At 53.5% G+C, this 27,470-nt stretch overlaps 1 protein-coding gene across 1 annotated transcript; it reads left to right on the forward strand.

The window, feature by feature from the left end:
- Window positions 1–25,172, forward strand: DUOX2 (dual oxidase 2). Its single transcript, XM_017872846.1, has 34 exons — window positions 1–91; window positions 647–730; window positions 1,001–1,090; window positions 1,361–1,525; window positions 2,120–2,307; window positions 2,506–2,707; window positions 2,813–2,979; window positions 3,374–3,434; window positions 3,563–3,659; window positions 4,108–4,198; window positions 4,468–4,570; window positions 5,136–5,299; window positions 5,866–6,041; window positions 6,659–6,777; window positions 7,153–7,290; window positions 7,482–7,595; window positions 7,785–7,987; window positions 8,285–8,470; window positions 9,743–9,968; window positions 10,055–10,148; window positions 12,099–12,289; window positions 12,807–12,876; window positions 13,243–13,326; window positions 13,854–14,032; window positions 18,282–18,512; window positions 18,688–18,787; window positions 19,813–19,862; window positions 20,128–20,255; window positions 20,477–20,630; window positions 21,809–22,041; window positions 22,274–22,432; window positions 22,780–22,935; window positions 23,181–23,309; window positions 23,599–25,172. Exons 2-34 carry the CDS (start codon window positions 661–663, stop codon window positions 23,719–23,721), a joined length of 4,641 nt encoding a protein of 1,546 aa, XP_017728335.1. The 5' UTR covers window positions 1–91; window positions 647–660; the 3' UTR covers window positions 23,722–25,172.
- The last annotated feature ends 2,298 nt before the right edge of the window (window positions 25,173–27,470 follow it).

Consider the following 27,470-nt stretch of genomic DNA (forward strand, 5'->3'; position numbering starts at 1 on the left):
TGAGTGAGGGTGAAGGCAAGAAGTAGAGCACAGAAGCAAAGATTTTAAGAGGAAAGAAGACATCTGAAGGCAACACCACCCTAAACTACAGGTTAGATCAGAGTTTAGGACCTGACGTTAGCCCTCGCCCATCATGCACAGGCGTTCATTGCAGAAGGGGAGTTTATTGGGGAGGGGGGGATTCATTGCAGAAGGGTGCTGCAGGTGCCTAGCTCCCAACTCAGTAACCTCCCTCCCTTGCCTGACTCCTGGAGGAGAAGCGGAGCCTGAGGGATTGGGGGCGGGGGCCCGGGTGGTGGAGGTGAGACATTAGAGACATTGGGCGCACCCTGGGGGGCTGGACCAGTCCTGCCCTGGACTGACATGCCCCAGAAGACTCCTGCCCAGTGGGTTCCTATGGTCGGCCGTTAACTCTGATGGGGTGGCGGATGGGGAAGTGTCAATGCCTCCAGAGCTGTCAATTGTCCTGTAGAGAGTGGCGTTTGGATGCAGGCCCTCGGTGATGCTTCTAACAGCTACTTTTCAGAAGTGGAAACAGCTGGCGCTCCTCCTCCAGTGCTGGCTGTAGGAACAAGAGGAGAGGGATAGAGGACGCCCTAACAGTGGCCTTCCTATACCACCTACCACCCCCACCCTCACCCCACAGGCTGCAGGGTTGGCATGCTCCGTGCAAGACCAGGGACACTGATGCTCCTAGGAGCTCTTCTGACTGGACCCCTGGATCCAGCGGGCAAGTATCAGGCTCCTCTAGCGGCGGGGTGTTCCCCAGGATCCCCTGGGAGGTGGGGAGGAGAGAGGTGCGGCAAGCGGGTCCCTGAGAGAGACTGGAAGATCATTTCGCCTCGCAGCTCAGCGGGATGGGAAACTTCTCAGTGCGGCAGGACACTTGGGTCCCGTTAGGGGCGCTCCGTGAGCTGGGGAAGGACTGGCCAAGGCCTTTGTTGCCAGGGAGGGGTAGCTGGGAGCGTAGTGCTGAGGAGGCCCTTCTCTGTGCCCACAGGCAGTCAGGACGCACTCTCACTGCCCTGGGAAGTGCAGCGCTATGACGGCTGGTTTAACAACCTGAGGCACCACGAGCGTGGCGCTGTTGGTGCGTTCTGCGGGCTCGGGCCGTGCTGGGGCCGTGGCTCGCGAAGTTCAGGGGCGCGGGAGGCCCTGAGAGGAGAATATGCGGGGAACACGCGCCCAAGCAGCTCCGCTGCCTACACAGCGCAATCTTATGCGCTCCTGGGCCCAAGAGACTCTTGCGCGAAGGTTCTGTCAGTGAAGGGGGATGGGGGTTGAGGGAGGCTTAGGGCGAGGTTTGGGTGATCCTTGGGGATGGAGTGCTTAGACAGAGCCCCACTCCCTGCCTCCGCAGGCTGCCGGTTGCAGCGCCGAGTACCAGCCAATTACGCCGACGGTGTGTATCAGGCTCTGCAGGAGCCGCAGCTGCCCAACCCGCGCCGGCTCAGCGATGCAGCCACGCGCGGCATAGCTGGGCTGCCGTCGCTCCGCAACCGCACCGTACTGGGGGTGTTCTTTGGTGAGGGCAAAGGGGGAGACCAGTGGGGTTGATCTGGAGCTCTGCTCAGCCTTGGGGAGGGGCCAGATCCCCTCTGCGGGTCCACAGGAGACCCATCCGAGACTCCCAACCACTTCCTCCCTCTCTAAGCAGCACTTCAAGACTGCCTTCATCTCGGAGAGATTTGGGATGTTGATACAGAGATATTCACTCCTCTTTCTCTTACGCTTTACTCCAAACTAGGGGTGTCACTGGACCCCCATTATGGCTCTTGGGAACTGAGCTCCCCAGCCACCGCTCTCCTCACCATGTGTTTGTAACCATCTTACCTCCCCCTAGCCCAGAGGGAGGAGGACTGACTTGGGGTACTCCTACATAAATTATATCATTTTGATTCTCACAACAGCTTTATGAATTGGATAGGAAGGGAACTCACTATAGTCTCACTTTGCAGATTAGAAAATTGAGGCTCCCTGGGGCTAACCTGCAGAGCTGGTGGCGGAGCTGGCACTGGGGCCTCTGTCTTTTGGCACCTGAGGACACTTGGAGGCCGCCCTGGCCGTGGGGAGAGCGCGATACGGACGTTTGTCATCTATTTGCACTCCATGCCCGCAGGCTACCATCTTCTTTCCGACGTGGTGAGCGTGGAAACGCCCGGCTGCCCCGCCGAGTTCCTCAACATCCGCATCCCGCCCGGAGACCCCGTGTTCGACCCGGACAAGCGCGGGGACGTGGTGCTGCCCTTCCAGAGGAGCCGCTGGGACCCCAAGACCGGACGGAGCCCCAGCAACCCCCGAGACCTGGTGAGGAGGGGAAGACGGCGGGAAGGGGCCGCACCCCAGTCAGTTGGGACCCAGGCTGCGGGCCTGGCAGGGCCTGGCGGGGAGGGGCGCCCACTCCCCAGCCGCAGACAACCGCCAGGTCCCGCCTTCCCTGGCCTGCAGCCGCCCACCCCCTCCTCGCCCCCTTACACCTCAGTTCACCCACCGCGTGCCCCACAGACCAATCAGGTGACGGGCTGGCTGGACGGCAGCGCCATCTATGGCTCCTCGCATTCCTGGAGCGACGCGCTGCGGAGCTTCTCCGGGGGACAGTTGGCGTCGGGGCCCGACCCCGCCTTCCCCCGAGACTCGCAGAAGTCCCTGCTCATGTGGGCGGCGCCTGACCCCGCCAACGGGCAGAGCGGGCCCCGGGGGCTGTACGGTGAGGCCGCGGGGGCGGGACGGGACCGGCTGGGGTCTGCGAGTGTGGGCTCCCCCGATCACACTACCGCTCATCTCTTCCCCTGCGCCCCCACGTCGGATGCAGCCTTCGGGGCGGAGCGAGGGAACCGGGAGCCCTTCCTGCAGGCGCTGGGCCTGCTCTGGTTCCGCTATCACAACCGGTGCGCGCAGAGGCTGGCACGCCAGCACCCAGACTGGGGGGACGAGGAGCTGTTCCAGCACGCGCGCAAGAGGGTCATCGCCACCTACCAGGTCAGCTGTCCGCGCCCCGCAACGTCCCCCCTTCCGTGAGCAAGTCCACCAGAGACTCCGCTGCCCCACAGAGCTCCTCATCTATGGACAACCTCCACCCAGAAACCCCTCCCCAGACAGCCGAGGTCTAGGGAAGCCCCAGTAAATGATAGGGCGGCTAGCGCTGTTGAGAGGAGAAATCTGGCTGGTGATTATTAATCACCTCCCAACCCCGGCTCCCCAAACCCCTGGTTCCTTGAGGAGGCAGGCCTCACACCGCTCCTGTTTGAGTTGCTTCTCCCATGACTGACCCTGCCTGGTCCTCATCTCCACCTGGAAGCCATCCTTGGGCTCAGACCCTTCCAGGCCCTGCCCCATCCAACTCGTGCCCCCCTCGCCTCTCTCTGCCCCTCAGAACATCGCTATGTATGAGTGGCTGCCCAGCTTCCTGCAGAAAACACCCCCGGAGTATACAGGTGAGGGAGTGGGGGGTGGGAGGACACCTGTGTTGAGAATCCTGAGGGGATAGGAGACAGGTGGGTGTGATGGGAGGATGTGGAGGCAAGGAGCCTATCTCCCTATCATCTTGGTCTCCTTCCTGCAGGATACCATCCTTTCCTAGACCCCAGCATCTCCCCGGAATTTGTGGTGGCCTCTGAGCAGTTCTTCTCTACCATGGTGCCCCCTGGTGTCTACATGAGGTGAGGGAGGGGCTGGCAGAGAGGGGGCATCACACCGAGAAAGGTGCAGAATGAACTGCCTTGGAGGCTGGGGCCTTTCACACTCCTTTGCAGTTTCACTGGAGAAGGGGAAGCAAAAATTTGGGGCCCTGAAACAGAACCCTGGGGTAAGATGTGTGGGCTTAGTAGGGAAATCTCCCCAGCTCTCCTAAGGCCTGAAATTTGGTTGCTGGGTGTAGGATTTGTCCAGCAGCTGAGTCATTCCCTTCCCTCCTCTCTCCACCCTACCTGGACTAGGAGCGCACACCATCTTCAGTAAACACACATTGCCAAATGTCTGCCATGTTCAAGGAAGTTCCTGGGCCACTGCTCAATCCTAGTGAACCCCCACTGAGTCCCTCAGCCTACTCAATCCCATCCTTGACTCTTCTTTGAATTCCCTCATCACATCCTTTGTTCTCCATTTCAGAAATGCCAGCTGTCATTTCCGGAAGGTCCTGAACAAGGGTTTTCAAAGCTCCCAAGCTCTCAGGGTCTGCAACAACTACTGGATTCGGGAGGTCAGACTGGGGTCAGGGTCATGGGAAGATGGGTCAAGGTCAGTCTTCACACAGGCTGGGAAAAGCAACAATTCCAGTTCTTGGGTGTTGCTACCCCAGGTTCATGGGAGATGAAGGATAGAGGAAATTATCCGGGGACAACAGCTCAAGAGAGTCTGGAACTGGCCAAGGGCTCTTTGTCCTGGGGTACTAAAGTGGCCCAGGCTGAGAGAGACTGAGTTTTGGGTAGGGGCCCTAGAGCCTATCTTGAGTGCATTGTTTACTTCCAGAACCCCAATCTGAACAGTACCCAGGAGGTGAATGAGCTGCTGCTGGGAATGGCCTCCCAGATTTCGGAGCTGGAGGACAGGATAGTGGTTGAAGATCTGAGGGGTGAGCTCAGAGCCAGAAGGGGTGGATGGTAAGGGGCCAGGAAGCCTGAGGATCCTTCTGGGTTCATCAATAGCAGAACTAGGGCACCCACGATGCAGGAACACAGATACAAACAGATTTCAAGGAGTCATAAGAAGAAAATGAACTTTGAACTTTTTTTTTTTTTTTTGCTTAATTTACAGTTTTGTGTTACTTTTATTTTAAATTAACTATGAGTATTGGGGAGGGGTGGTACCACAATCTCTTTGGTGCTTAGTTAGGTCTCTAAATTTTTTCATTCAGCCCTGTCTTGAAATTAGGGAGGCATAGGACAGGGTATTTACTGCTTGGTGACTAGAACAGTCTTGAGTCTTAGCGGAAGGGTCTTACTGGAAAAACTGGCCCTGATCACATATGGTGACACTGTGTGGTCACCACACATGGTCAGCATGGACACAGATCTCATGTGGATCACTGGGGGTAGCCGAGAAGGAAGAACCATGGTGCTAATAGTTGGATACAAGGCTGCAGGGCAAAAAAGGGTGGAGAGGACAAAGCCCAAAGTCTGGTCTTCTCTCCTCTTCAGATTACTGGCCTGGCCCTGGCAAATTCTCCCGTACAGACTATGTGGCCAGCAGCATCCAGCGTGGCCGAGATATGGGGCTGCCCAGCTATAGCCAGGCCCTGCTGGCCTTTGGGCTGGACATCCCAAGGAACTGGAGTGATCTCAACCCTAATGTGGATCCCCAGGTCAGGAATACTAATGATAATAATGGCAGCTCAAGCTTTCCTACGGCAATACTGTTCCAAACCTTTACATATGTTGACTCATTTAGTCTACATAATAATATCATAAGGTACATATAATCATTTTCCCCATTTTACTGATGACATAGTTGGTAAATGGTAGAGGCAGGACTTAAATTCAGCCATATGATTCCAGAATCTATTCCTACCCACTGCATTGTACCATTCCTGCAGGGTGGCTTCTGGGTTGGGTGCCATTGTCCTATTGTTGCAGGGTCCCACCCCAAGGGCTGGGTGCCCCTGAAGCTGCTAATCATTGAGGTCAGGCAGGCTGGTGATGGTCACAGGATATGCTCCTCGGGCACCTGACCGTGGTCTTACCATGGGTAGGGACACACTGATCCTTCCACCAGACTTGTCCTGCCTGAGGGGGCTTGCTTAGGAAGAGGAAATCAGGCCTGAGCAGCCAGCCAGGCAGTTGCTGGGGTCCTGTGTCCCAGGGATGGGGCAACAGTGGCTGCCCTCCTCAGCAAACATACACTCACCCCTTATCTTCTGTGGTGCCCCAGGTGCTGGAGGCCACAGCTGCCCTGTACAATCAGGACCTATCCCAGCTAGAGCTGCTCCCTGGGGGGCTCCTGGAGAGCCATGGGGACCCTGGACCCCTGTTCAGCGCCATTGTCCTCGACCAGTTTGTACGGCTGCGGGATGGTGACCGCTACTGGTTTGAGAACACCAGGAATGGGTAAGGCTTGCCTGGGTCCCCACCTCAGATTCCTCCTCAGCCTGGGCCCTAGACCCTTTGTCTGGCCTTAGACAGCCCTTATGAGCCCTTGATTCTTAGTCAGCCCTCCACACCCTTCCTAAGCCCTCTGGGTCTCTTTTTCTTTTCTTTTCTTTTCTCTTCTCTTTCTTTTCTTTTCTTTTTTTTTTTTTTTTTTTTTTTTTTTTTTTTTTTTTTTTTTTTTTTTTTTTGAGACAGAGTCTAGCTTTGTCACCCAGGCTGGAGTGCAGTTGCGTGATCTTGGCTCAATGCCACATCCACCTCCCAGGTTCAAGTGATTCTCCTGCCTCAGCCTCCCGAGTAGCTGGAATTACAGGCATGTAACAACATGCCCAGCTACTTTTTTTTTTTTTTCAGTAGAGACGGGGTTTTACCATGCTGATCAGGCTGGTCTCGAACTCCTGACCTCAAGTGATCCACTCCACTCACCTTGGCCTCCCAAAGTGTTGGGATTACAGGCATGAGCCACTGCACCTGGCCCCTCTGGGTCTCTTTTCTCACCTGGCTCCTTGGGTCTGGGGTTGCTGGAGGCCTGCATCCCCTTCCCATCCCAGTGACTTCTACTTCCTCCAACTTAGGCTGTTCTCCAAGAAGGAGATTGAAGAAATCCGAAATACCACCCTGCGGGACGTGCTGGTCGCTGTTATCAATGTTGACCCCAGTGCTCTGCAGCCCAATGTTTTTGTCTGGCATAGAGGTGAGTGCCCTGGGAGAACACAAGTGAGTGACAGTGGCCAGAGAAGGATCAAGATTGAGGGTGCGGTGGAATCACTTGGTGCTGTCCAGGGAGTCAGGCACCTTCTGTGTTGGGCTAGGAGGCCTGCATTTGGCTGCCTCCCACACCAGGGACCTCAACTAGCACACAAGCTGCACCCTACAGTCAAGAAGGGGTGGATGGGGTAGATGCCAAGAAACAGGATGTGGATGGGGACTTTGTGAGGGAGACAGTTTCAGGGAGATGGGCCTGGGGAAGACAGATGATACCTTGGTCCTTTATAGGTTAGAGGGGAAAGAGGTCTGGCCACGCAGCGGGATCCTCAGACTTTGAGATCTTCCATGCCCTCTCCCTCAGGTGCACCCTGCCCTCAGCCTAAGCAGCTCACAACCAACGGCCTGCCCCCGTGTGCACCCCTGACGGTGCTTGACTTCTTTGAGGGCAGCAGCCCTGGTTTTGCCATCACCATCATTGCTCTCTGCTGCCTTCCCTTAGGTGAGCTCTTAGGCAGCCTCTCTGCAGACTGGCCCTGCTCCTCGTTTCCCGCTGGCTTGAGGGGCTGGCTGTTTGATACCGTTTGAGACCAGGCTCAAGGAACCTCTGGAAGGGAGGGGCCATAGCTGAAGCCACAGTGAAGCTCTAGGCGAGGAGCTCCCTCCTCACTGGCTCCTTCTGATCCCCTTCAGTGAGTCTGCTTCTCTCTGGAGTGGTGGCCTATTTCCGGGGCCGAGAACGCAAGAAGCTACAAAAGAAAGGCAAAGAGAGCGTGAAGAAGGAAGCAGCCAAAGATGGAGTGCCAGGTGAGAAGGGGCTGGGCAGAGGAGGGAGAAGGGAGGGGGAGGGGAGAGACAGGAGTCTGGGAGAAAGAACCAAGTTACAGAGTGAGAGGAAAGCCAGGGTGCCTTTAGGGTCTTCACAGTGGAATTGACCTGAAGGCGGGGACCTGAGGACATCTACTGAACTACCTGGCCCAATCCTCCCTTCCCCAGCTATGGAGTGGCCAGGCCCCAAGGAGAGCAGCAGTCCCATCATCATCCAGCTGCTGCCAGACAGGTGTCTGCAGGTCCTGAACAGGCGTCTCACTGTGCTCCGCGTGGTCCAGCTGCAGCCTCTGCAGCAGGTCAACCTCATCCTGTCCAGCAACCGAGGATGCCGCACCCTGCTGCTCAAGATCCCCAAGGAGTATGACCTGGTATGGCTCATCCTGCCTCCGCTGCCTGGGCTGCCCTCACACGACTCCATTATCACAAGCGAGGCCACCCTATCCTCAGCTATAGACCTCACCTATGACAACTGCTGCTGGGGAGAGAGGCTCCTTTCAGAGGCCCCCAGACTCAACCTGACCCCCTTCGGTCACACACCTGGCCCCAACCTGGATGGATGGGAAGGAGCTTTTCTCCCCTCCCCTCAACCCAAGATCCGTTGAGGGGAGGCTGAAGCAGAAGGTCCAGCAAGCTCCTTGCGTCGGTACCGCCTTCCTCCCACCCAGGTGCTGCTGTTTAGTTCTGAAGAGGAACGGGGCGCCTTTGTGCAGCAACTACGGGACTTCTGTGTACGCTGGGCTCTGGGCCTCCATGTGGCTGAGATGAGTGAGAAGGAGCTATTTAGGAAGGCTGTGACGAAACGGCAGCGGGAACGCATCCTGGAGATCTTCTTCAGACACCTTTTTGCTCAGGTGCCATGATCTGTGCCTTTTGGAGATGGGCCCAGCCCCAGAAATGGAGGAAACCTGGGCTAGATAGAACACCCTGTGGGTGAACTAAGCTTCCACTCTGTGGCCTGGAGAGAAATAGCCTTGCTTGAATCCTGGCATTGCCACTTTACTTAGCCCTGTGACCTTAGGCAAGTCACATTATCACTGTTCTGTATCTCTGTTTCCTCATCTGTAAAACAGTGATGAAAACTGTATCCATCCCACTGCATTGTTGTGAGGATTTGGTGAGATCGTCTACATGCGTGGTCCACAGAGGTTGGGCCCTGGACCCAAGGGCATCAGCCTCACCTGGGAACATGTTAGAAATGCACCTACCCAGTCAGGCTGAACCAGGAACTCTGTGGGTGGGGCCTGGCAGTCTGTGTTTTAACAAGCTCTCCAGATGATTCGGATACACTCTAATGCTTGAAAAACATTGTTTTATGTACAGTGCTTATTGGCCCAAGTGCTGGGTCAGTTGTAGGCATTTAACAAATGGTTGTGGCCAGGTGCAGTGGCTCATGCCTGTAATCCCAGCACTTTGGGAGGCCGACGTGGGCAGATCACCTAAGGTCAGGAGTTCGAGACTAGCCTGGCTAACATGGTGAAACCCCCATCTCTACTAAAAATACAAAAATTAGCTGGGCATGGTGGTGGGCACCTGTGATCCCAGCTACTTGGAGGCTGAGGCAGGAGGATCGCTTGAACCCTGGCGGCGGAGGTTGCAGTGAGCCGAGATCCTGCCACTGCACTCCAGACTGGGTGACAGAGCAAGACTCCATCTCAAACAAACAAAAAACAATAAATGGTTGTCACATGTAACTTTTAAACATTTTGCACAATGGACAAATCATAGGCACATGGCAGCCTTATCTGAATTGGCAAGAGGGCACAGCCCCAGCCCCTTCCTGCCTGTCTACCATCATGTCTCTACACCTTCTGTCCCCAGTATAGGCTCTCTCACTTTTCATTCCCCTCAACTTTGCACTTCCCCTTCCATACCCCAGCACCATGCCCACTGTATGAAGTTCCTGGTTCTTGGGCCCAGGGAGAAATGGGCAGGCTGCTAGAGATTTGATTCCCCCATCTCTAGGACAACAGAAGCCCCAGTCAGTATATCTAAGGATCAGGAGAACCTTCAGGGTTCAGCCTTTCTGATTTGGACTTTGGGGAGATGTGAAGGGTCACTGAACTGCTTCTAGCATAGGCTTCACCTCCTTCTCTTTCCCTCCCTCTGCTGCTGCCCAAGTGCAGGTGCTGGACATCAACCAGGCCGACGCAGGGACCTTGCCCCTGGACTCCTGCCAGAAGGTGCGGGAGGCCCTGACCTGCGAGCTGAGCAGGGCCGAGTTTGCCGAGTCCCTGGGCCTCAAGCCCCAGGACACGTTTGTGGAGTCGATGTTCTCTCTGGCTGACAAGGATGGCAATGGCTACCTGTCCTTCCGAGAGTTCCTGGATATCCTGGTGGTCTTCATGAAAGGTAGGGGGCTGGGAGGTGGCAGGCTATCCAAGAATCTAGGGATCTTTCAGCAAGGAGATGACCTGCATCCCCTTTTCTCTTCCCAGGCTCCCCAGAGGATAAGTCCCGTCTGATGTTTACCATGTATGACCTGGATGAGAATGGCTTCCTCTCCAAGGACGAATTCTTCACCATGATGCGGTATGGGGTGTGCCTTTCTAATCCTGAGACTTCCTGGTATGTTTCAAACAGGAAAACAGGTTGAGTCAGAGGAGGGCTGGCAAAGAAGCTATGTGGTCATCTGTGTTGAGAGGTGGCCTAGACACTACATCCTAAACTCTCAGAGCATCCACCTTTAAATGTTTACCTGACTGGCTCCTGCCTCTGGGAGAGTCTGTCTGGACTGTCAACACCAGCCAGAAAAGTCTCCCTGGTCAAAAAACAAAAACCAAAACAAAAACCCAACACCAATATGGCCAACAACAAAAATCCACGAATCCCTTTTGGGTGCCCTTGGATCTTTGTGAACTCTTTTACAGCATGCCCGACACTGTGCTTTACCCAATGAAACAGTGAATGGATGACCTTGGTCGCTGCTCCAATATTCATCACCATGATAGTCAGGAAGAGAAACGTGGAAGGCTTCTCCATATTCCAACCATTCTTTCTTCCTGCATCTTAAGCCATTTCTGGTTTTGTTGTGCCGGTAAAAAACAGCTTTGTTCTTCTCATTCCTGAAGACAATGAATGCGTCAGTAACACAGCTCGCCTCCACACCATGAGGGCAGGGCTAGTTCCCTGTTGAATCCAGCTTCTCCACACTGTGATTGGCACAGTGCAGGCATTTCATACATGACTAAGACAAAATGAAATAAGTCAGCAAATGAATACAAAGTATAGATGTAACGGCCCACATTATTGTGATTTTTCTATCCTGTTAAGCCTTAACATTGTGTTAAGCATTCGCCTTAACTGCTACATTCCTCATATAGTCCAGATATCCTGACTGGACAAGAGCTTCTGAAAGGGCAAAGCTATTGCAGTCTGTAGCTCGCTGGGTATGTCATTGCAGGCCCAGCCCCAGGTGACGCTCAAGGGAATCTCGGAGAGGGTCCCTGCCTCCAAGGGCTGAGTTCCCACCTTCTTTGTTTGTTTGTTTTGAGACGGAGTCACTCTGTCACCCAGGCTGGAGTGCAGTGCCATGATCTCAGCTCACTGCAACCTCCGCCACCCAGGTGCAAGTGATTCTCCTGCCTCAGCCTCCCAAATAGCTGGGATTACAGGTGTGAACCACCAAGTCCAGCCAATTTTTATATTTTTAGTACAGATGGGTTTCACCGTGTTGGCCAGGCTAGTCTCGAACTCCTGACCTCAGATGATCAGCCCACCTCAGCCTCCCAAAGTGCTGGGATTACAGGTATGGGCCGCCGCACCTGGCGAATTCCCACCTTCTTGTCCTGTAACTCAGTGTGTATCTTGCTTACTGTCGGTGGGACGATGTTTTTAATGTGATGGCTGTGCTCGCTGTGTTGTACGGGCCCAGCATGGCACAGCATTGCTGCCAGACCTACACAAACTTGCATAGTGTGTCTGTTTCTGTCCCGAGGCACAAGCTGTGAATAGAGCTTGGCTATTGCAGGTGCCACTGTGGGTGCTATCAGGTTGGGCATGGAGACGTTCCCACCTGTGCCCAGGGTGTTGGCACAAGGAAGCAGTGGCATTGCAGCTAGGTCCCCTCCTTGGCACCCTGCTGCCTGGTGCCCCCACTGGACTATGAAAGGGGGAGCCCAGGGGTGATGTGGGAGGCATCAACGAAAGAGAGTGGACAGAGAGCCTGCCACGAGAGTGGACCATGCACACCCTGGACACAACCCTGCACTCAGTGGACTATCTTCCCAGTTGTAGATGCCCCCTGTTTAAGGGCTGTTTTCTCTAATTGGTCAAGGTCACTTTCAATTCTGTTCTGCCTTTTGAGTCCATGGCCACCCCACCCAGCTTAGTGTCAGCTGCAGGCTGGATGAGTGCCTTCTCAGTGCCATTTCCCGGGTCACTGGTAACCACATTAGATAATCCAGGGCCTGCCCCACCCTGAACCTACCCAAGCCTGACCTTGCTGGGTGACAGGCTGCTGTGTCTCTGGTCCTCCTCCAGGTCTTTCATCGAGATCTCCAACAACTGCCTGTCCAAGGCCCAGCTGGCCGAGGTGGTGGAGTCCATGTTCCGGGAGTCGGGATTCCAGGACAAGGAGGAGCTGACATGGGAGGATTTTCACTTCATGCTGCGGGACCATGACAGCGAGCTCCGCTTCACGCAGCTCTGTGTCAAAGGTGGAGGTGGAAGTGGTGAGTGTGTGAGGAATGGTTGTCATCAGGGAGGGGGGCATGTCCTCCAAATGAGAGTTCCCGCTAGGCAGGGCCCAGGGCTTATTCTTTTCTAAGTCCTTGGTACCTAGTACAGAACCAAGCACATGTAATCGGGGTGGCACATGTAGGTGTGCAAGTTGTCTACTGCACAAGGATGCCCACTGAGATCAAGGAGCAGGTTGAAATCTATCCTACACACTGCTCAAAGCCACGGGCATTGGTCTAGGATATATCTGGCCAGAGGAAGAGGCATTGTTTCTTTTACACAAAGGACCTGCAGGGTTGCATCCACTTGAGAGGACGTTCTCTTTCTTGCGCAAAGTTGTTACACTGTCTGCCCTGTGCACAGTGAGTGCTTAGTGTGGGGAAGGAGGGAAACAGGACTGGAGTCAGAGATCTGGACATGACTTTCCCAGAAGGGAGGAGGGTACAGTCTCCCATCCTACCCCACTGCCCTTGTGGGGAAGCCAGTCCTGCCTCTTGTTCTCTTCTCTAGGTATTAGAGATATCTTTAAACAAAACATCAGCTGTCGAGTCTCATTCATCACTCGGACACCTGGGGAGCGGTGAGCAGGAATGGGGCTCTGGCGGGTTGGCCTGGCTGAGCCCCCTGCAAAGAAATGAAGGGAGTAGGACTGGCTGATCAGCCTCGGGTAAAATCAGGCATTTGCCCTTTGAAAGTAGCTCTTGGTAGCACAAAAATTCCAGCTGCCTCTCTCACCCTATGCTGCTCAGATGCTTGGCTCTCTCCCTGCCACTCCAGGCCAGAATCATTCTACAAAACAAATCATGAGATCCTATTAATTCGTTTTGCACCTTGCCCCCTGCCTGGTCCCAGGAGCCACTCCCTATCTCTACCCCATGCTCTGACCTGGGAGTTCTTCTCCTGGCTGCAAAGACAAGGGGAGAACAGCCCCATTTCTTTTTCTCAGCTCCCACCCCCAGGGACTGGGGCCCCCTGCCTCAGGAGCCCCAGAGCTGGGAGGCCCTGGACTGAAGAAGAGGTTTGGCAAAAAGTGAGTGTTTCCCAAATCCCTGGGCCCAAAGAGACATGGAGAGAAGTCTCAGGGTCCCTAGGCCCCACCTACATATCCTTGACATATAAGGGACCATCCTGAGTCTCATTCCATTTTTGTTCCTGACCTGACTCGGGGGTTATAGTGTTGAATGACTGTTCATCCTCTTCCAACCTCTGCACCCCGTTCTTCAGGCAAGGGTCCTGGCTCAACAGGATGATAGTAAGGGGTCTCTTGGCTCCTGCCTGCTTTGGGCACAGCCTTGAGGCCTGTGCTGGGATCAGGAAGAAAGAAGGATAGAACAGACAGGAGGAGGGGAGTAGCAGGGAGACAATGAGTGGGTGGATGGAGCAAAGATGGAAGTCAAGGGTTGGAGGAGTAAGAAGCCCGCAGATTGCTTTTTTCCCTTCATCTGTTGTGGCCCATCCTGATGCCTGCCAGATCCCCAGGTCACCTTTCATGGGGTGGCATTAAGGGAAGGCCAGAGGGCCCTTACCACACTGCTGCCCTGCCTCCCCTTGCTATAGGGCAGCGGTGCCTGTTCCCCGGCTGTACACAGAGGCGCTGCAAGAGAAGACACAGCGAGGCCTCCTAGCCCAAAAGCTGCAGCAGTACAAGCGCTTCGTGGAGAACTACCGGAGGCACATCGTGTGTGTCGCAATCTTCTCAGCCATCAGTGTTGGCGTGTTTGCAGATCGTGCTTACTGTAAGAGTTCCAGGCTGTGGGCAGTGGGCAGGGAGCAGGCCCCAACCCTNAGGGGCTGGGAGGTGGCAGGCTATCCAAGAATCTAGGGATCTTTCAGCAAGGAGATGACCTGCATCCCCTTTTCTCTTCCCAGGCTCCCCAGAGGATAAGTCCCGTCTGATGTTTACCATGTATGACCTGGATGAGAATGGCTTCCTCTCCAAGGACGAATTCTTCACCATGATGCGGTATGGGGTGTGCCTTTCTAATCCTGAGACTTCCTGGTATGTTTCAAACAGGAAAACAGGTTGAGTCAGAGGAGGGCTGGCAAAGAAGCTATGTGGTCATCTGTGTTGAGAGGTGGCCTAGACACTACATCCTAAACTCTCAGAGCATCCACCTTTAAATGTTTACCTGACTGGCTCCTGCCTCTGGGAGAGTCTGTCTGGACTGTCAACACCAGCCAGAAAAGTCTCCCTGGTCAAAAAACAAAACCAAAACAAAACCCAACACCAATATGGCCAACAACAAAATCCACGAATCCCTTTTGGGTGCCCTTGGATCTTTGTGAACTCTTTTACAGCATGCCCGACACTGTGCTTTACCCAATGAAACAGTGAATGGATGACCTTGGTCGCTGCTCCAATATTCATCACCATGATAGTCAGGAAGAGAAACGTGGAAGGCTTCTCCATATTCCAACCATTCTTTCTTCCTGCATCTTAAGCCATTTCTGGTTTTGTTGTGCCGGTAAAAAACAGCTTTGTTCTTCTCATTCCTGAAGACAATGAATGCGTCAGTAACACAGCTCGCCTCCACACCATGAGGGCAGGGCTAGTTCCCTGTTGAATCCAGCTTCTCCACACTGTGATTGGCACAGTGCAGGCATTTCATACATGACTAAGACAAAATGAAATAAGTCAGCAAATGAATACAAAGTATAGATGTAACGGCCCACATTATTGTGATTTTCTATCCTGTTAAGCCTTAACATTGTGTTAAGCATTCGCCTTAACTGCTACATTCCTCATATAGTCCAGATATCCTGACTGGACAAGAGCTTCTGAAAGGGCAAAGCTATTGCAGTCTGTAGCTCGCTGGGTATGTCATTGCAGGCCCAGCCCCAGGTGACGCTCAAGGGAATCTCGGAGAGGGTCCCTGCCTCCAAGGGCTGAGTTCCCACCTTCTTTGTTTGTTTGTTTTGAGACGGAGTCACTCTGTCACCCAGGCTGGAGTGCAGTGCCATGATCTCAGCTCACTGCAACCTCCGCCACCCAGGTGCAAGTGATTCTCCTGCCTCAGCCTCCCAAATAGCTGGGATTACAGGTGTGAACCACCAAGTCCAGCCAATTTTATATTTTAGTACAGATGGGTTTCACCGTGTTGGCCAGGCTAGTCTCGAACTCCTGACCTCAGATGATCAGCCCACCTCAGCCTCCCAAAGTGCTGGGATTACAGGTATGGGCCGCCGCACCTGGCGAATTCCCACCTTCTTGTCCTGTAACTCAGTGTGTATCTTGCTTACTGTCGGTGGGACGATGTTTTAATGTGATGGCTGTGCTCGCTGTGTTGTACGGGCCCAGCATGGCACAGCATTGCTGCCAGACCTACACAAACTTGCATAGTGTGTCTGTTTCTGTCCCGAGGCACAAGCTGTGAATAGAGCTTGGCTATTGCAGGTGCCACTGTGGGTGCTATCAGGTTGGGCATGGAGACGTTCCCACCTGTGCCCAGGGTGTTGGCACAAGGAAGCAGTGGCATTGCAGCTAGGTCCCCTCCTTGGCACCCTGCTGCCTGGTGCCCCACTGGACTATGAAAGGGGAGCCCAGGGGTGATGTGGGAGGCATCAACGAAAGAGAGTGGACAGAGAGCCTGCCACGAGAGTGGACCATGCACACCCTGGACACAACCCTGCACTCAGTGGACTATCTTCCCAGTTGTAGATGCCCCTGTTTAAGGGCTGTTTTCTCTAATTGGTCAAGGTCACTTTCAATTCTGTTCTGCCTTTTGAGTCCATGGCCACCCCACCCAGCTTAGTGTCAGCTGCAGGCTGGATGAGTGCCTTCTCAGTGCCATTTCCCGGGTCACTGGTAACCACATTAGATAATCCAGGGCCTGCCCCACCCTGAACCTACCCAAGCCTGACCTTGCTGGGTGACAGGCTGCTGTGTCTCTGGTCCTCCTCCAGGTCTTTCATCGAGATCTCCAACAACTGCCTGTCCAAGGCCCAGCTGGCCGAGGTGGTGGAGTCCATGTTCCGGGAGTCGGGATTCCAGGACAAGGAGGAGCTGACATGGGAGGATTTTCACTTCATGCTGCGGGACCATGACAGCGAGCTCCGCTTCACGCAGCTCTGTGTCAAAGGTGGAGGTGGAAGTGGTGAGTGTGTGAGGAATGGTTGTCATCAGGGAGGGGGGCATGTCCTCCAAATGAGAGTTCCCGCTAGGCAGGGCCCAGGGCTTATTCTTTTCTAAGTCCTTGGTACCTAGTACAGAACCAAGCACATGTAATCGGGGTGGCACATGTAGGTGTGCAAGTTGTCTACTGCACAAGGATGCCCACTGAGATCAAGGAGCAGGTTGAAATCTATCCTACACACTGCTCAAAGCCACGGGCATTGGTCTAGGATATATCTGGCCAGAGGAAGAGGCATTGTTTCTTTTACACAAAGGACCTGCAGGGTTGCATCCACTTGAGAGGACGTTCTCTTTCTTGCGCAAAGTTGTTACACTGTCTGCCCTGTGCACAGTGAGTGCTTAGTGTGGGGAAGGAGGGAAACAGGACTGGAGTCAGAGATCTGGACATGACTTTCCCAGAAGGGAGGAGGGTACAGTCTCCCATCCTACCCCACTGCCCTTGTGGGGAAGCCAGTCCTGCCTCTTGTTCTCTTCTCTAGGTATTAGAGATATCTTTAAACAAAACATCAGCTGTCGAGTCTCATTCATCACTCGGACACCTGGGGAGCGGTGAGCAGGAATGGGGCTCTGGCGGGTTGGCCTGGCTGAGCCCCTGCAAAGAAATGAAGGGAGTAGGACTGGCTGATCAGCCTCGGGTAAAATCAGGCATTTGCCCTTTGAAAGTAGCTCTTGGTAGCACAAAATTCCAGCTGCCTCTCTCACCCTATGCTGCTCAGATGCTTGGCTCTCTCCCTGCCACTCCAGGCCAGAATCATTCTACAAAACAAATCATGAGATCCTATTAATTCGTTTTGCACCTTGCCCCTGCCTGGTCCCAGGAGCCACTCCCTATCTCTACCCCATGCTCTGACCTGGGAGTTCTTCTCCTGGCTGCAAAGACAAGGGGAGAACAGCCCCATTTCTTTTCTCAGCTCCCACCCCAGGGACTGGGGCCCCTGCCTCAGGAGCCCCAGAGCTGGGAGGCCCTGGACTGAAGAAGAGGTTTGGCAAAAGTGAGTGTTTCCCAAATCCCTGGGCCCAAAGAGACATGGAGAGAAGTCTCAGGGTCCCTAGGCCCCACCTACATATCCTTGACATATAAGGGACCATCCTGAGTCTCATTCCATTTTGTTCCTGACCTGACTCGGGGTTATAGTGTTGAATGACTGTTCATCCTCTTCCAACCTCTGCACCCCGTTCTTCAGGCAAGGGTCCTGGCTCAACAGGATGATAGTAAGGGGTCTCTTGGCTCCTGCCTGCTTTGGGCACAGCCTTGAGGCCTGTGCTGGGATCAGGAAGAAAGAAGGATAGAACAGACAGGAGGAGGGGAGTAGCAGGGAGACAATGAGTGGGTGGATGGAGCAAAGATGGAAGTCAAGGGTTGGAGGAGTAAGAAGCCCGCAGATTGCTTTTTTCCCTTCATCTGTTGTGGCCCATCCTGATGCCTGCCAGATCCCCAGGTCACCTTTCATGGGGTGGCATTAAGGGAAGGCCAGAGGGCCCTTACCACACTGCTGCCCTGCCTCCCCTTGCTATAGGGCAGCGGTGCCTGTTCCCCGGCTGTACACAGAGGCGCTGCAAGAGAAGACACAGCGAGGCCTCCTAGCCCAAAAGCTGCAGCAGTACAAGCGCTTCGTGGAGAACTACCGGAGGCACATCGTGTGTGTCGCAATCTTCTCAGCCATCAGTGTTGGCGTGTTTGCAGATCGTGCTTACTGTAAGAGTTCCAGGCTGTGGGCAGTGGGCAGGGAGCAGGCCCCAACCCTTGGAGAGGAGTGAAAAGGCCTCTGATCCTAAGAGTCTGCATAGGAGAGCCCAGGGCTCAGGACCCTGGCCTCTTGTGCCAAGCTGATCTAACCTCACTCCGGCCCCAGACTATGGCTTTGCCTCGCCACCCTCGGGCATTGCACAGACCACCCTCGTGGGCATCATCCTGTCACGGGGCACGGCGGCCAGCGTCTCCTTCATGTTCTCCTATATCCTGCTCACCATGTGCCGCAACCTCATCACCTTCCTGCGAGAGACTTTCCTCAACCGCTACGTGCCCTTCGACGCCGCGGTGGACTTCCACCGCTGGATCGCCATGGCTGCTGTTGTCCTGGCTAGTACGTGATTCCCAGGCTTTTTCCTCTTTGCTGAAGCACCCTGGGTTTAGTTGTGGGAAACAGTGGGGAGATGGAACTCCTTATGCCTCCATCTCTCCTCCCCATGCGTCCTCTCGCTCGGGATCGGAGGCAGAGTCTGTCCTGGTTGGCATCTAACAGGGTCCGTCTCTTTCAGTTTTGCACAGTGCTGGCCATGTGGTCAATGTCTACATCTTCTCAGTCAGCCCCCTCAGCCTGCTGGCCTGCATATTCCCCAACGTCTTTGTGAATGATGGGTCAGTTCTGGGGAAGGTTTCTCCTGGGATTCACAGGGCGGGCCTAAGGGTATAATAGAAAAAGAAATCGGCAGGGCACAGTGGCTCACACCTGTAAGCCCAACACTTTGGAAGGCTGAGGCAGGAGGATCGCTTGAGGCCAGGAGTTCCAGACAAGCCTGAGCACTAAAGTGAGACTCCATCTGTACAAAAAGTAAAAAGATTAGTGGGGCATTGTGGTGCACATCTGTAGTCCTGGCTACTTAGGAGGCTGAGGCAGGAGGATTGCTTGAGCCCAGGAGTTTGAGGTTGCAGTGAGCCATGATCAGTACCACTGCATTCCAGCCTGGGCAACAGAGCAAGACCCTGTCTTTAAAAAAAAAGAAAAGAAAAAGAAAAAGAAAAAAAGAAATCGACCGTCCCAGACACTCAGCAAGAAGCTCAGTGCTAAGCTAGTCCCCTGGGGGAAGCTGAAAGGTAAACTTCTTGCCCTCAGGAAGGAAGCTGGCTGTGATTGGCCAGGAAAGGTGTTTGGGAGATGAAGTCAGAGACTCTCATATATGCCTGACACACAGCTTGCTGTCTCTGCCTTCTGTCCATTCACTGGGCAGACATTTATGGAGTGTGTCCCATGTGTCCACCCAGATGCCAGAATAGGGATGTCAAGATACATGCAGTCATTCAACAACTACTTACCGAGATTTGCTGTGTGCCTTGTATTATTCTAAGCCTAGGGATAGAGCAGTGAATGAAACAAAAATCTCTGCCCCATGGAGCTTACAGAATAATGAACCAGGGACTCAAGGAAGCAGGGGTCAACCACAGAAAGAGAGTTCAGGATAACACAGAAGGAAACATTGCTGAGTGCAGAGGGTGGAACCGCGGACGGCTGGGTGCCAAGTTCCTTGGAGGGATCCCTGACCATCTGGGTGGAGGCCGCATACCCTCAGCAGTCAGGGCCAGCAGGAAAGGAGTCATGCTGTGGTGTGGCACTGCTGGAGCCCCTGCTGCCCCAGCCAGAGGCTCAAGGTGCCTTTGCCCCCCAGGTCCAAGCTTCCCCAGAAGTTCTATTGGTGGTTCTTCCAGACCGTCCCAGGTAGGAAATGTGGGATCTGGGGGTTCTGTCTGAGGACTTCTGCTTTTGTCTCCATCTCTGTGAATACTCACTTGTCTGTAGTGGCCATGGGGTCTGTTTCTAGCCTTCAGGACAAGCCCCAGCTCCATTCCCTCCAGGCAGTCTTTTCTGGGGGCCCCGGAGGGATGAGAGAGGAAGGAGGGCAGGATAGGGGAATGTGCCGTTGTCTTTTCAGCCCAAGCTGAAGTCCTGAGACTACTCACTGGCCCTGTCCTCCTGCCCCCAGGTATGACAGGGGTGCTTCTGCTCCTGGTCCTGGCCATCATGTATGTCTTTGCCTCCCACCACTTCCGCCGCCGCAGCTTCCGGGGCTTCTGGCTGACCCACCACCTCTACATCCTGCTCTATGCCCTGGTGAGGGACTTCCCCGGGCCAGCCCATGGAGCAGGGAGCTCAGGAGGGGACAGGAAGGTGAAGGAGGGAGATTTGGATCCAAGATCTCGGAATGAGACCTTGACATTTAAGACCCCAGACCTCAGCCCTATCTCCCCAGCATAGGCCTACTGCCTGGGCAAGAGGGGTGCCAGGCAGGGGCCTGGCTGGGCCTGAGCTGTACTAACTGGCCATGTCTCCAGCTCATCATCCACGGCAGCTATGCTCTGATCCAGCTGCCCACTTTCCACATCTACTTCCTGGTCCCGGCAATCATCTATGGGGGTGACAAGCTGGTGAGCCTGAGCCGGAAGAAGGTAGAGATCAGCGTGGTGAAGGCGGAGCTGCTGCCCTCAGGTACTAGGCCCCGCCTGACATGGGTTGGGAGTAACAGAGGCCAAATCTTCAGACATGGGGAGACAGCTCACCAGGCCTCCTGACCCCATTACTGCCTCTGACTCTGTGTCCAAAAACAAACAAAAAAAACCACTCTCGGGGATTCCCGAAGGTTTCCTGATAGAAGTAGACCAGGAAGGGCTGTGCTTAGCTCCCTGGAGACTTGCAGATGGTGAGAAGTGACCCTGAGAAGAGGTGGCTGAAGGTGCATACAGAGGGGTTTGAGGATGGGAAAGGCCCCCACACGTGTGGCCTGGGTACAGGGAAGCGCAGGGCAGGAAGCCACATATGCCTGTCCTGTTCCTTCTCTCAGAGACAGACAAATGCCCAGATTGCCAGCCTGTTGTTGAGAGTCAGTGTTGGCCAAAGTCGGGATTGGTATCATCATAGAGGGTGGCAAAAGATGATTTTATGTATCCCAGGACTGTCTAACCTTCAGGACTCACATTGTAAACAAATTAATGTCATTGCAATATTATTTCAATTGAGATTACTTAAGGACAAAGTCTCAGAGTGGAGTTAGTATGCCTTTCTACTCTCCAGCACTTGCTAATCTCCTTTTTTTAACAGAGAGATCAGGCCTGAGGCTCAGCTATGGTCAGATAACAAACAGTATCCAGCTAAAATTTGTTAACAAAATATGTTATTTTCTACGTGGAACACATGATGCTGGTTTTCCACTTACCTTAGCAATAAAGTTCCCTGCCAAGATAAATTGAATCGGAAAAGTTATTTGATTTAAAGAAAAGCGTTAGATAGATGATAGTACAGGAGGTGTATAGAAAGGTAACCCTCAAATGGAGGTTTGATAGCCACTGAGATGGTCCTTGGTGAGCCTGAGTCCTTTTACCCAGCAGGCTGATATTCAAGGCAGTGCTGTGAGGCCTGGGCCTTCCATGGGAAGAGGGAGTAGAGAGGAGGAGAGGGCCTGGAAGAGGGGAGCGGAGAAATCCAGCCCTTGCATTACCTGGGAAACAGAGAAGGGGACCCTCCTACTCCCAGCCCCAGGAGCCCCACCTGTTTAGACCACGTGACTACTCCCCAGGCCTCAGGCGTATGGAGAGGACAGGCCCCTGTCAGTCCTCAGGTACCAGGAGCAAGCCTTCTGATCTGTGCTTTTCCCTGTCTATGACCTCCAGGAGTGACCTACCTGCAATTCCAGAGGCCCCAGGGCTTTGAGTACAAGTCAGGGCAGTGGGTGCGGATTGCTTGCCTGGCTCTGGGGACCACTGAGTACCACCCCTTCACCCTGACCTCTGCGCCCCATGAGGACACGCTCAGCCTGCACATCCGGGCGGTGGGGCCCTGGACCACTCGCCTCAGGGAGATCTACTCAGCCCCGAGGGGCAGTGGCTGTGCTGGATACCCGAAGGTGCCTGTCACCGGGAACCCTGCTTTTGGGCCTCTGGCACTGGCAGAGGATCTCTACCCTTCCCCATCCTGAGACTAGAAGCTCCAGCCCATCCCAAAGCCAGCCTGGGAGAGGCCCGGGGTGCCTCAGAAAAGACTAGGATGTTCTGTATCCTCCCTCTGCCTGTGTCTCCGTTTCTGGCCTCAGAGCTGGGGCAGGGCCAGGCTCATTTCATCTCCCCCTCTCTTGGCAGCTGTACCTTGATGGACCATTTGGAGAGGGCCATCAGGAGTGGCATAAATTTGAGGTGTCAGTGTTGGTGGGAGGGGGCATTGGGGTCACCCCTTTTGCCTCCATCCTCAAAGACCTGGTCTTCAAGTCATCCTTGGGCAGCCAAATGCTGTGTAAGAAGGTGAGCATCCCTCCCTCATTCATCAAATGGGGCATAGGTGGCCGAATTTTGTCCCCACATCATAGTGGTGGAGCATGACAGAAAGCTCCTGGCTCCAGGAACTGAGTCTGAAGGGGTCATTCTTACCCAGTGGTTGAGATGCCAAACTTGGAGGGACGTTGGTGGTGTAGCCAGACGGGGCTCTGCTAGGACCTGTGAGTTGGAAGCCTGGGATCAGGCTGGTGGGTCCTGCCACAGCTTTGGTGTCTGCAGGTGGTCTGGGGCTTTCCAGTCTCTCAGGTGAAGGCACCTGGGATGTAGGGAGGCTGAGCTGAGCTGGGTCCTGAGCTGCAGCCATGTGTCCCCAGATCTACTTCATCTGGGTGACGCGGACCCAGCGTCAGTTTGAGTGGCTGGCTGACATCATCCGAGAGGTGGAGGAGAACGACCACCAGGACCTGGTGTCTGTGCACATCTACATCACCCAGCTGGCTGAGAAGTTCGACCTCAGGACCACAATGCTGGTATGTCAGGGCCCACCAGCCAGGGCAACTTGGTGGGCAGATGGATTGGCAGCATAAGGCAGGATGGCCAGGGCAGGTGGGTGGATGGCCAGGCTGAGCTGGAAGGAGGGACAGAGCTGGTGGCCCTGATCCTCAGCCTCCAGCTCCCTCCCCTCCCCAGTCTCTGTCTCCTGGGCTATGTGGGCTGGCTCGGGCTGAGTGCTGGCACTAATTGTCTTTGGTCTGACCTACCCCTGGGCCCCCAGTACATCTGCGAGCGGCACTTCCAGAAGGTGCTGAACCGGAGTCTGTTCACGGGCCTGCGCTCCATCACCCACTTTGGCCGTCCCCCCTTCGAGCCCTTCTTCAACTCCCTGCAGGAGGTCCACCCACAGGTCAGTCCCACTCCCTCCCACCCTGGGACTCTGGCCTTCCCCTGCCAGGACATCCTGGCCCGGAAGCACCCTGCCGCTCTGTTCTGAGCAGAGAACTCCACCCCTTGCCTGGCCCTAGGATGGGGTCAGGTCTTAAAGGGGGACTTCCACCCCCTCCACCTTAAGCCTCCTCCTCAAGGCCTGGATTTGAAGCCCTGGTCATTCCAGCCAAGCTCAGGAAGCAGCTTTTTCCAAGGAGAGTGAGCACCTCCAGGCTGCAGGCCCCCCTCTCTCTCCAATCTCCTGACAGGTGCGCAAGATTGGGGTGTTCAGCTGTGGCCCTCCAGGAATGACCAAGAATGTAGAGAAGGCCTGTCAGCTCGTCAACAGGCAGGACCGAGCCCACTTCATGCACCACTATGAGAATTTCTGAGCCCGTCCTCCCTGGCTGCTGCTTCCAGTACCCTGCCTTCCCTTCTGTGCACCTAACTTGCCCCACCCTATTGGCAATCTCTCCATCAGAATCTACTTTGGGCCTCAGCTGGAGGACTGCAGAGCCCCTCCCAATATTGGGAGCAATATTGGCCCAGACAATTATATAGATGAGAAAAGGCAGGAGACTATGTTCTACAGTTGCAGTGCATGATGATCATAAGACCACCTAGTTATCAACAGCATTCCTGCAGCCCTCCAGCCTTCCTGCCCTTACCAAGTGCACAATCAGTCAGGATCTCCCAAAGAAGATAAAGCCCACTCCCCACCCCAGCTCAAGCCATGGCGGGTGTGGCAAGCAAAGTGGGGAGAGGACAGTCCCTGCTTGTGACTGAGGTACAACAGTGCTTGTCTCCAATGGCCCCCACATCTCCACAGAATCGATGCATCGCTTTGCTATTTGCTTGGCCCGATATTTGAGGGAGGAAGAGGCTAGGATACTCTGGCTGAGAATCTCCTCAAAGCCCAGTGCAGAAACCATGATGCTTAGAACCTGGACAGCTCGACTACCTCAACTCTGTCTCCAGGTCTTTTCCCTCTGGCTCCAAAAGGAGCAGCCCTACTTCTACCCCTTCCCGCCCCCAAAGTGTCAGCAACCTTGAAGAGGGCACCACGAAACAAAGATGCCTCCCCAACCCTGATATTCCTGATGTCACCAGTGACACCCACTGCCCTGACCCCTGGGCAGGCCCCTGTCTGCATCTACTGGAGTGGTCCCTGGGCTCTGGGACTGAAGGATTCCAGCCTCTCTACCAGATATTCAGACCTTGCTCTCAATTCCCCTCTTCCACATGAGTTGGGTGACCAGCTGTCCTAGTTTGCCCAGGACTCTCCCTGTTTTAGCACTGAAAGTCTCTTGCCCCAGGAAACCCCATCAGTCCCTGGCAGACTGGGACAGCTGGTCACCTTATGCAAGAGCCAGTCTGAAACATCCCCTCCGTACTCAGCTCTTTAACTTTTCTTTTCATTTTCTATCTGGCTCTTTCCTAAAAAGCTGAGCTGTAAAATATTTTACATCGACATATAATAAGTAATCATGTATATATTTTACCATGACCCAGGTCAAGACATAGAACATTTCAACATTTCCATCACCCCAGAAAGTTCCCTCGTACTCACTTCCACTTAGTCTCCCCTAGCTTCTAGAAGCAACCACTGATGTGATTTCTACCAAATCCAGTTTTGGTCATACTAAATGTACTCTTTTGAGACTGGTCTCTTTCACTTACCATAATGCTTTTGTAATTCATTCACGTTTTTGTGCGTATCAGCACTTTGTTCCTATTCCATTGTAGAGATGTACTCCAGCTTGTTTATTCTTCTGTTGATGGACGTTTGGGTTGTTTCTAATGTTGAATGATTATGAATAAAAATGCTGTGAGTTTTCTTGTACCTATGTTTTAGTGGCCATCATGCACTCATTTTTCTTGAGTATGTATCTATGAGTGGAAATGCCGGGTCATACAGTTCTCCATCCAGTAGGACCTGTGGAGGGAGGGTTTCAGACCAAGTTTGTCTTCTCATTGGCCCCACCCTACCTCTTCAGCCAGGCCAAATGCCTCTGGTTCCCAACCTCCTATATTGAAGGTATCTCTCTGACAAGGCTGGAAGAGCACCAATCAGAAGTCAAGAGACCTGGATTCTAGCACCCAATTTATCTGTAAATAGCTATGGAGGGAAATCCCTTAACTCCTCTGGGCCTCTTCCTCATTTATTCAAATGTCTGTGATATTATTGGGAAGTCAACAATACTGACCCAGACAGTTACGCAGATGACAAAAGGCAGGAGACTATGTTCTACAGTTGCAGTACATGATGATTATGAGTCCACCTGTTTATCAACAGCATCATTCCTGCAGCCCTCCAGCCTTCCTGCCCTTACTAGGTACACAACCAGTTAGTAATCCCAAACTCCAGCCTCTTCAGTCTCAGCCTTAGCTTTACTCCCAAATCTGACCCTCCAGTTCCTCCCTATGTCTTTCTAAAAACTGTGCAAAATATTCATTCTATCTTCATTCACCCATCCTTGCTAGACTTGAGAATGGCATTAACATGGCTGTCACGATTATCCATAACACTCTCTGCTTAGCCTGACTTCCCTGCCATGCTGAGGATCTCCCAAAGACTTTGTCATGACCAAAGACGTATCCCCAGCCAACTCTTGCCCAAACCCCAGGCAATGCCAAGTGTATGTCCAGCTGGATAGAGGGACATGCTGCCATTATCTTGAGTCAGTTCAGATGGCACTCAGCCTACCTGGCCTCAGTCCTGACTCCACACACCAGTCAGGTTGTAGATGTCAGCCCTAAGCATGTATTCATGTGATCTGGCTGCTCTAACCCTGCACAGATTCCCAGAAAGCCACAGAATGAGAGGGATAAAAGTCAAGGACTTAGCCGGGCGCGCGGTGGCTCACCAGCCCTGTGATGCCCAGGCACTTTGGGAGGGCCGAGACCGGGCGGGATCACGGAGGTCAGGAGATCGAGACCCATTCTGGGCTAACACGGTGAAACCCCGGCGTTTGCCTACTAAAAAAAATACAAAAGAACCTAGCCAGGCGAGGTGAGCTGCCGCCTATAGTCCAGCTAACTCGGAGGCTGAGCAGGAGAACGCGCGTGAAGCCTGGGAGGCGGAGCCTTGCAGCGAGCTGAGATCTGGCGCACTGGCAGCTCCAAGCCTGGGCCGACAGAGGCCGCGAGCTACCGTCTCAAAAAAAAAAAAAAAAAAAAAAAGCAAGGACTTGCAGAGACGTTACAAGTGTCTTCAGCCTCAACACTTGCCTGGATGCTAACCTGGTCCTACCCTTCCTGAGGCTTTGTGACCAACTCTTTGAGAAGTGGGCTAGAAGGCAGGATCAGGCAGCTATTGGGTGATCCCTTGGGTTGAGAAAGCGAGGTCATTGCATAAGTATGTGTCGGGGAGGGATTAGACTGAAAAATGTGCAAACAAGGGAGGCTACAAAAATGTCCCAGAGAAAGACGGAAGATGAGTCAGAGGGAATTCATGGAAATGATCATATAAACAGTGCAAAGGAAAGCAAATCTTCCCTGATCTGGGTTACAGAGACGTTGGTCTCAGGCTTTGGGACAAAGCCTAACCCAAACCCTGCCTCCCAGGAATAGGGATGAAGATGAGAATGAAACAGGATGGACAAGGAATCAGGTGGGATTGGATGGTAATGGGATTGTGGGTGGAGAAGAGGAGGACAAGCAAGAGATTGGATGGAAGGGCTTTGGGGCCCGGGGGGAAAGGAGTAGATGAGGACAGAAGGGGCTAAAGCTGAGTTCTGTAGGAGAAGAATGAAGGTTGGATCTTTGCCTCTTTTTCCAACTTCCCAGTCCCAACTTCTGCCTCAACTGAAAGAGAAGAACATTGCTAAGGTGTGGCATAATTTCTGTCTACTGATCAAGAATTTTTGTTTTGTTTACACATGTACACACACATGCTGTATTTCAGTACACGTTATGACTGAATCATAGTTCATATACTGTCCTGACATTAACTTTTTTGCTTAGAAATAGGTCTAAATATATATATATATATTTTTTTTTTTGAAGGGGAGAGTATCCATCACCTCAAACATTCATCCTTTGTGTTACAAACAATCCAATTATACTTTTTAAGTTATCTTTAAATGGACAATTAAATTATTTTGTATTATAGTCCCTCTGCTGTGTTAGTAAATACTAT

The sequence above is a fragment of the Rhinopithecus bieti genome, unplaced genomic scaffold (assembly GCF_001698545.2).
Source record: "Rhinopithecus bieti isolate Rb0 unplaced genomic scaffold, ASM169854v2 scaffold_6945, whole genome shotgun sequence".
Lineage (NCBI taxonomy): Eukaryota > Metazoa > Chordata > Mammalia > Primates > Cercopithecidae > Rhinopithecus > Rhinopithecus bieti.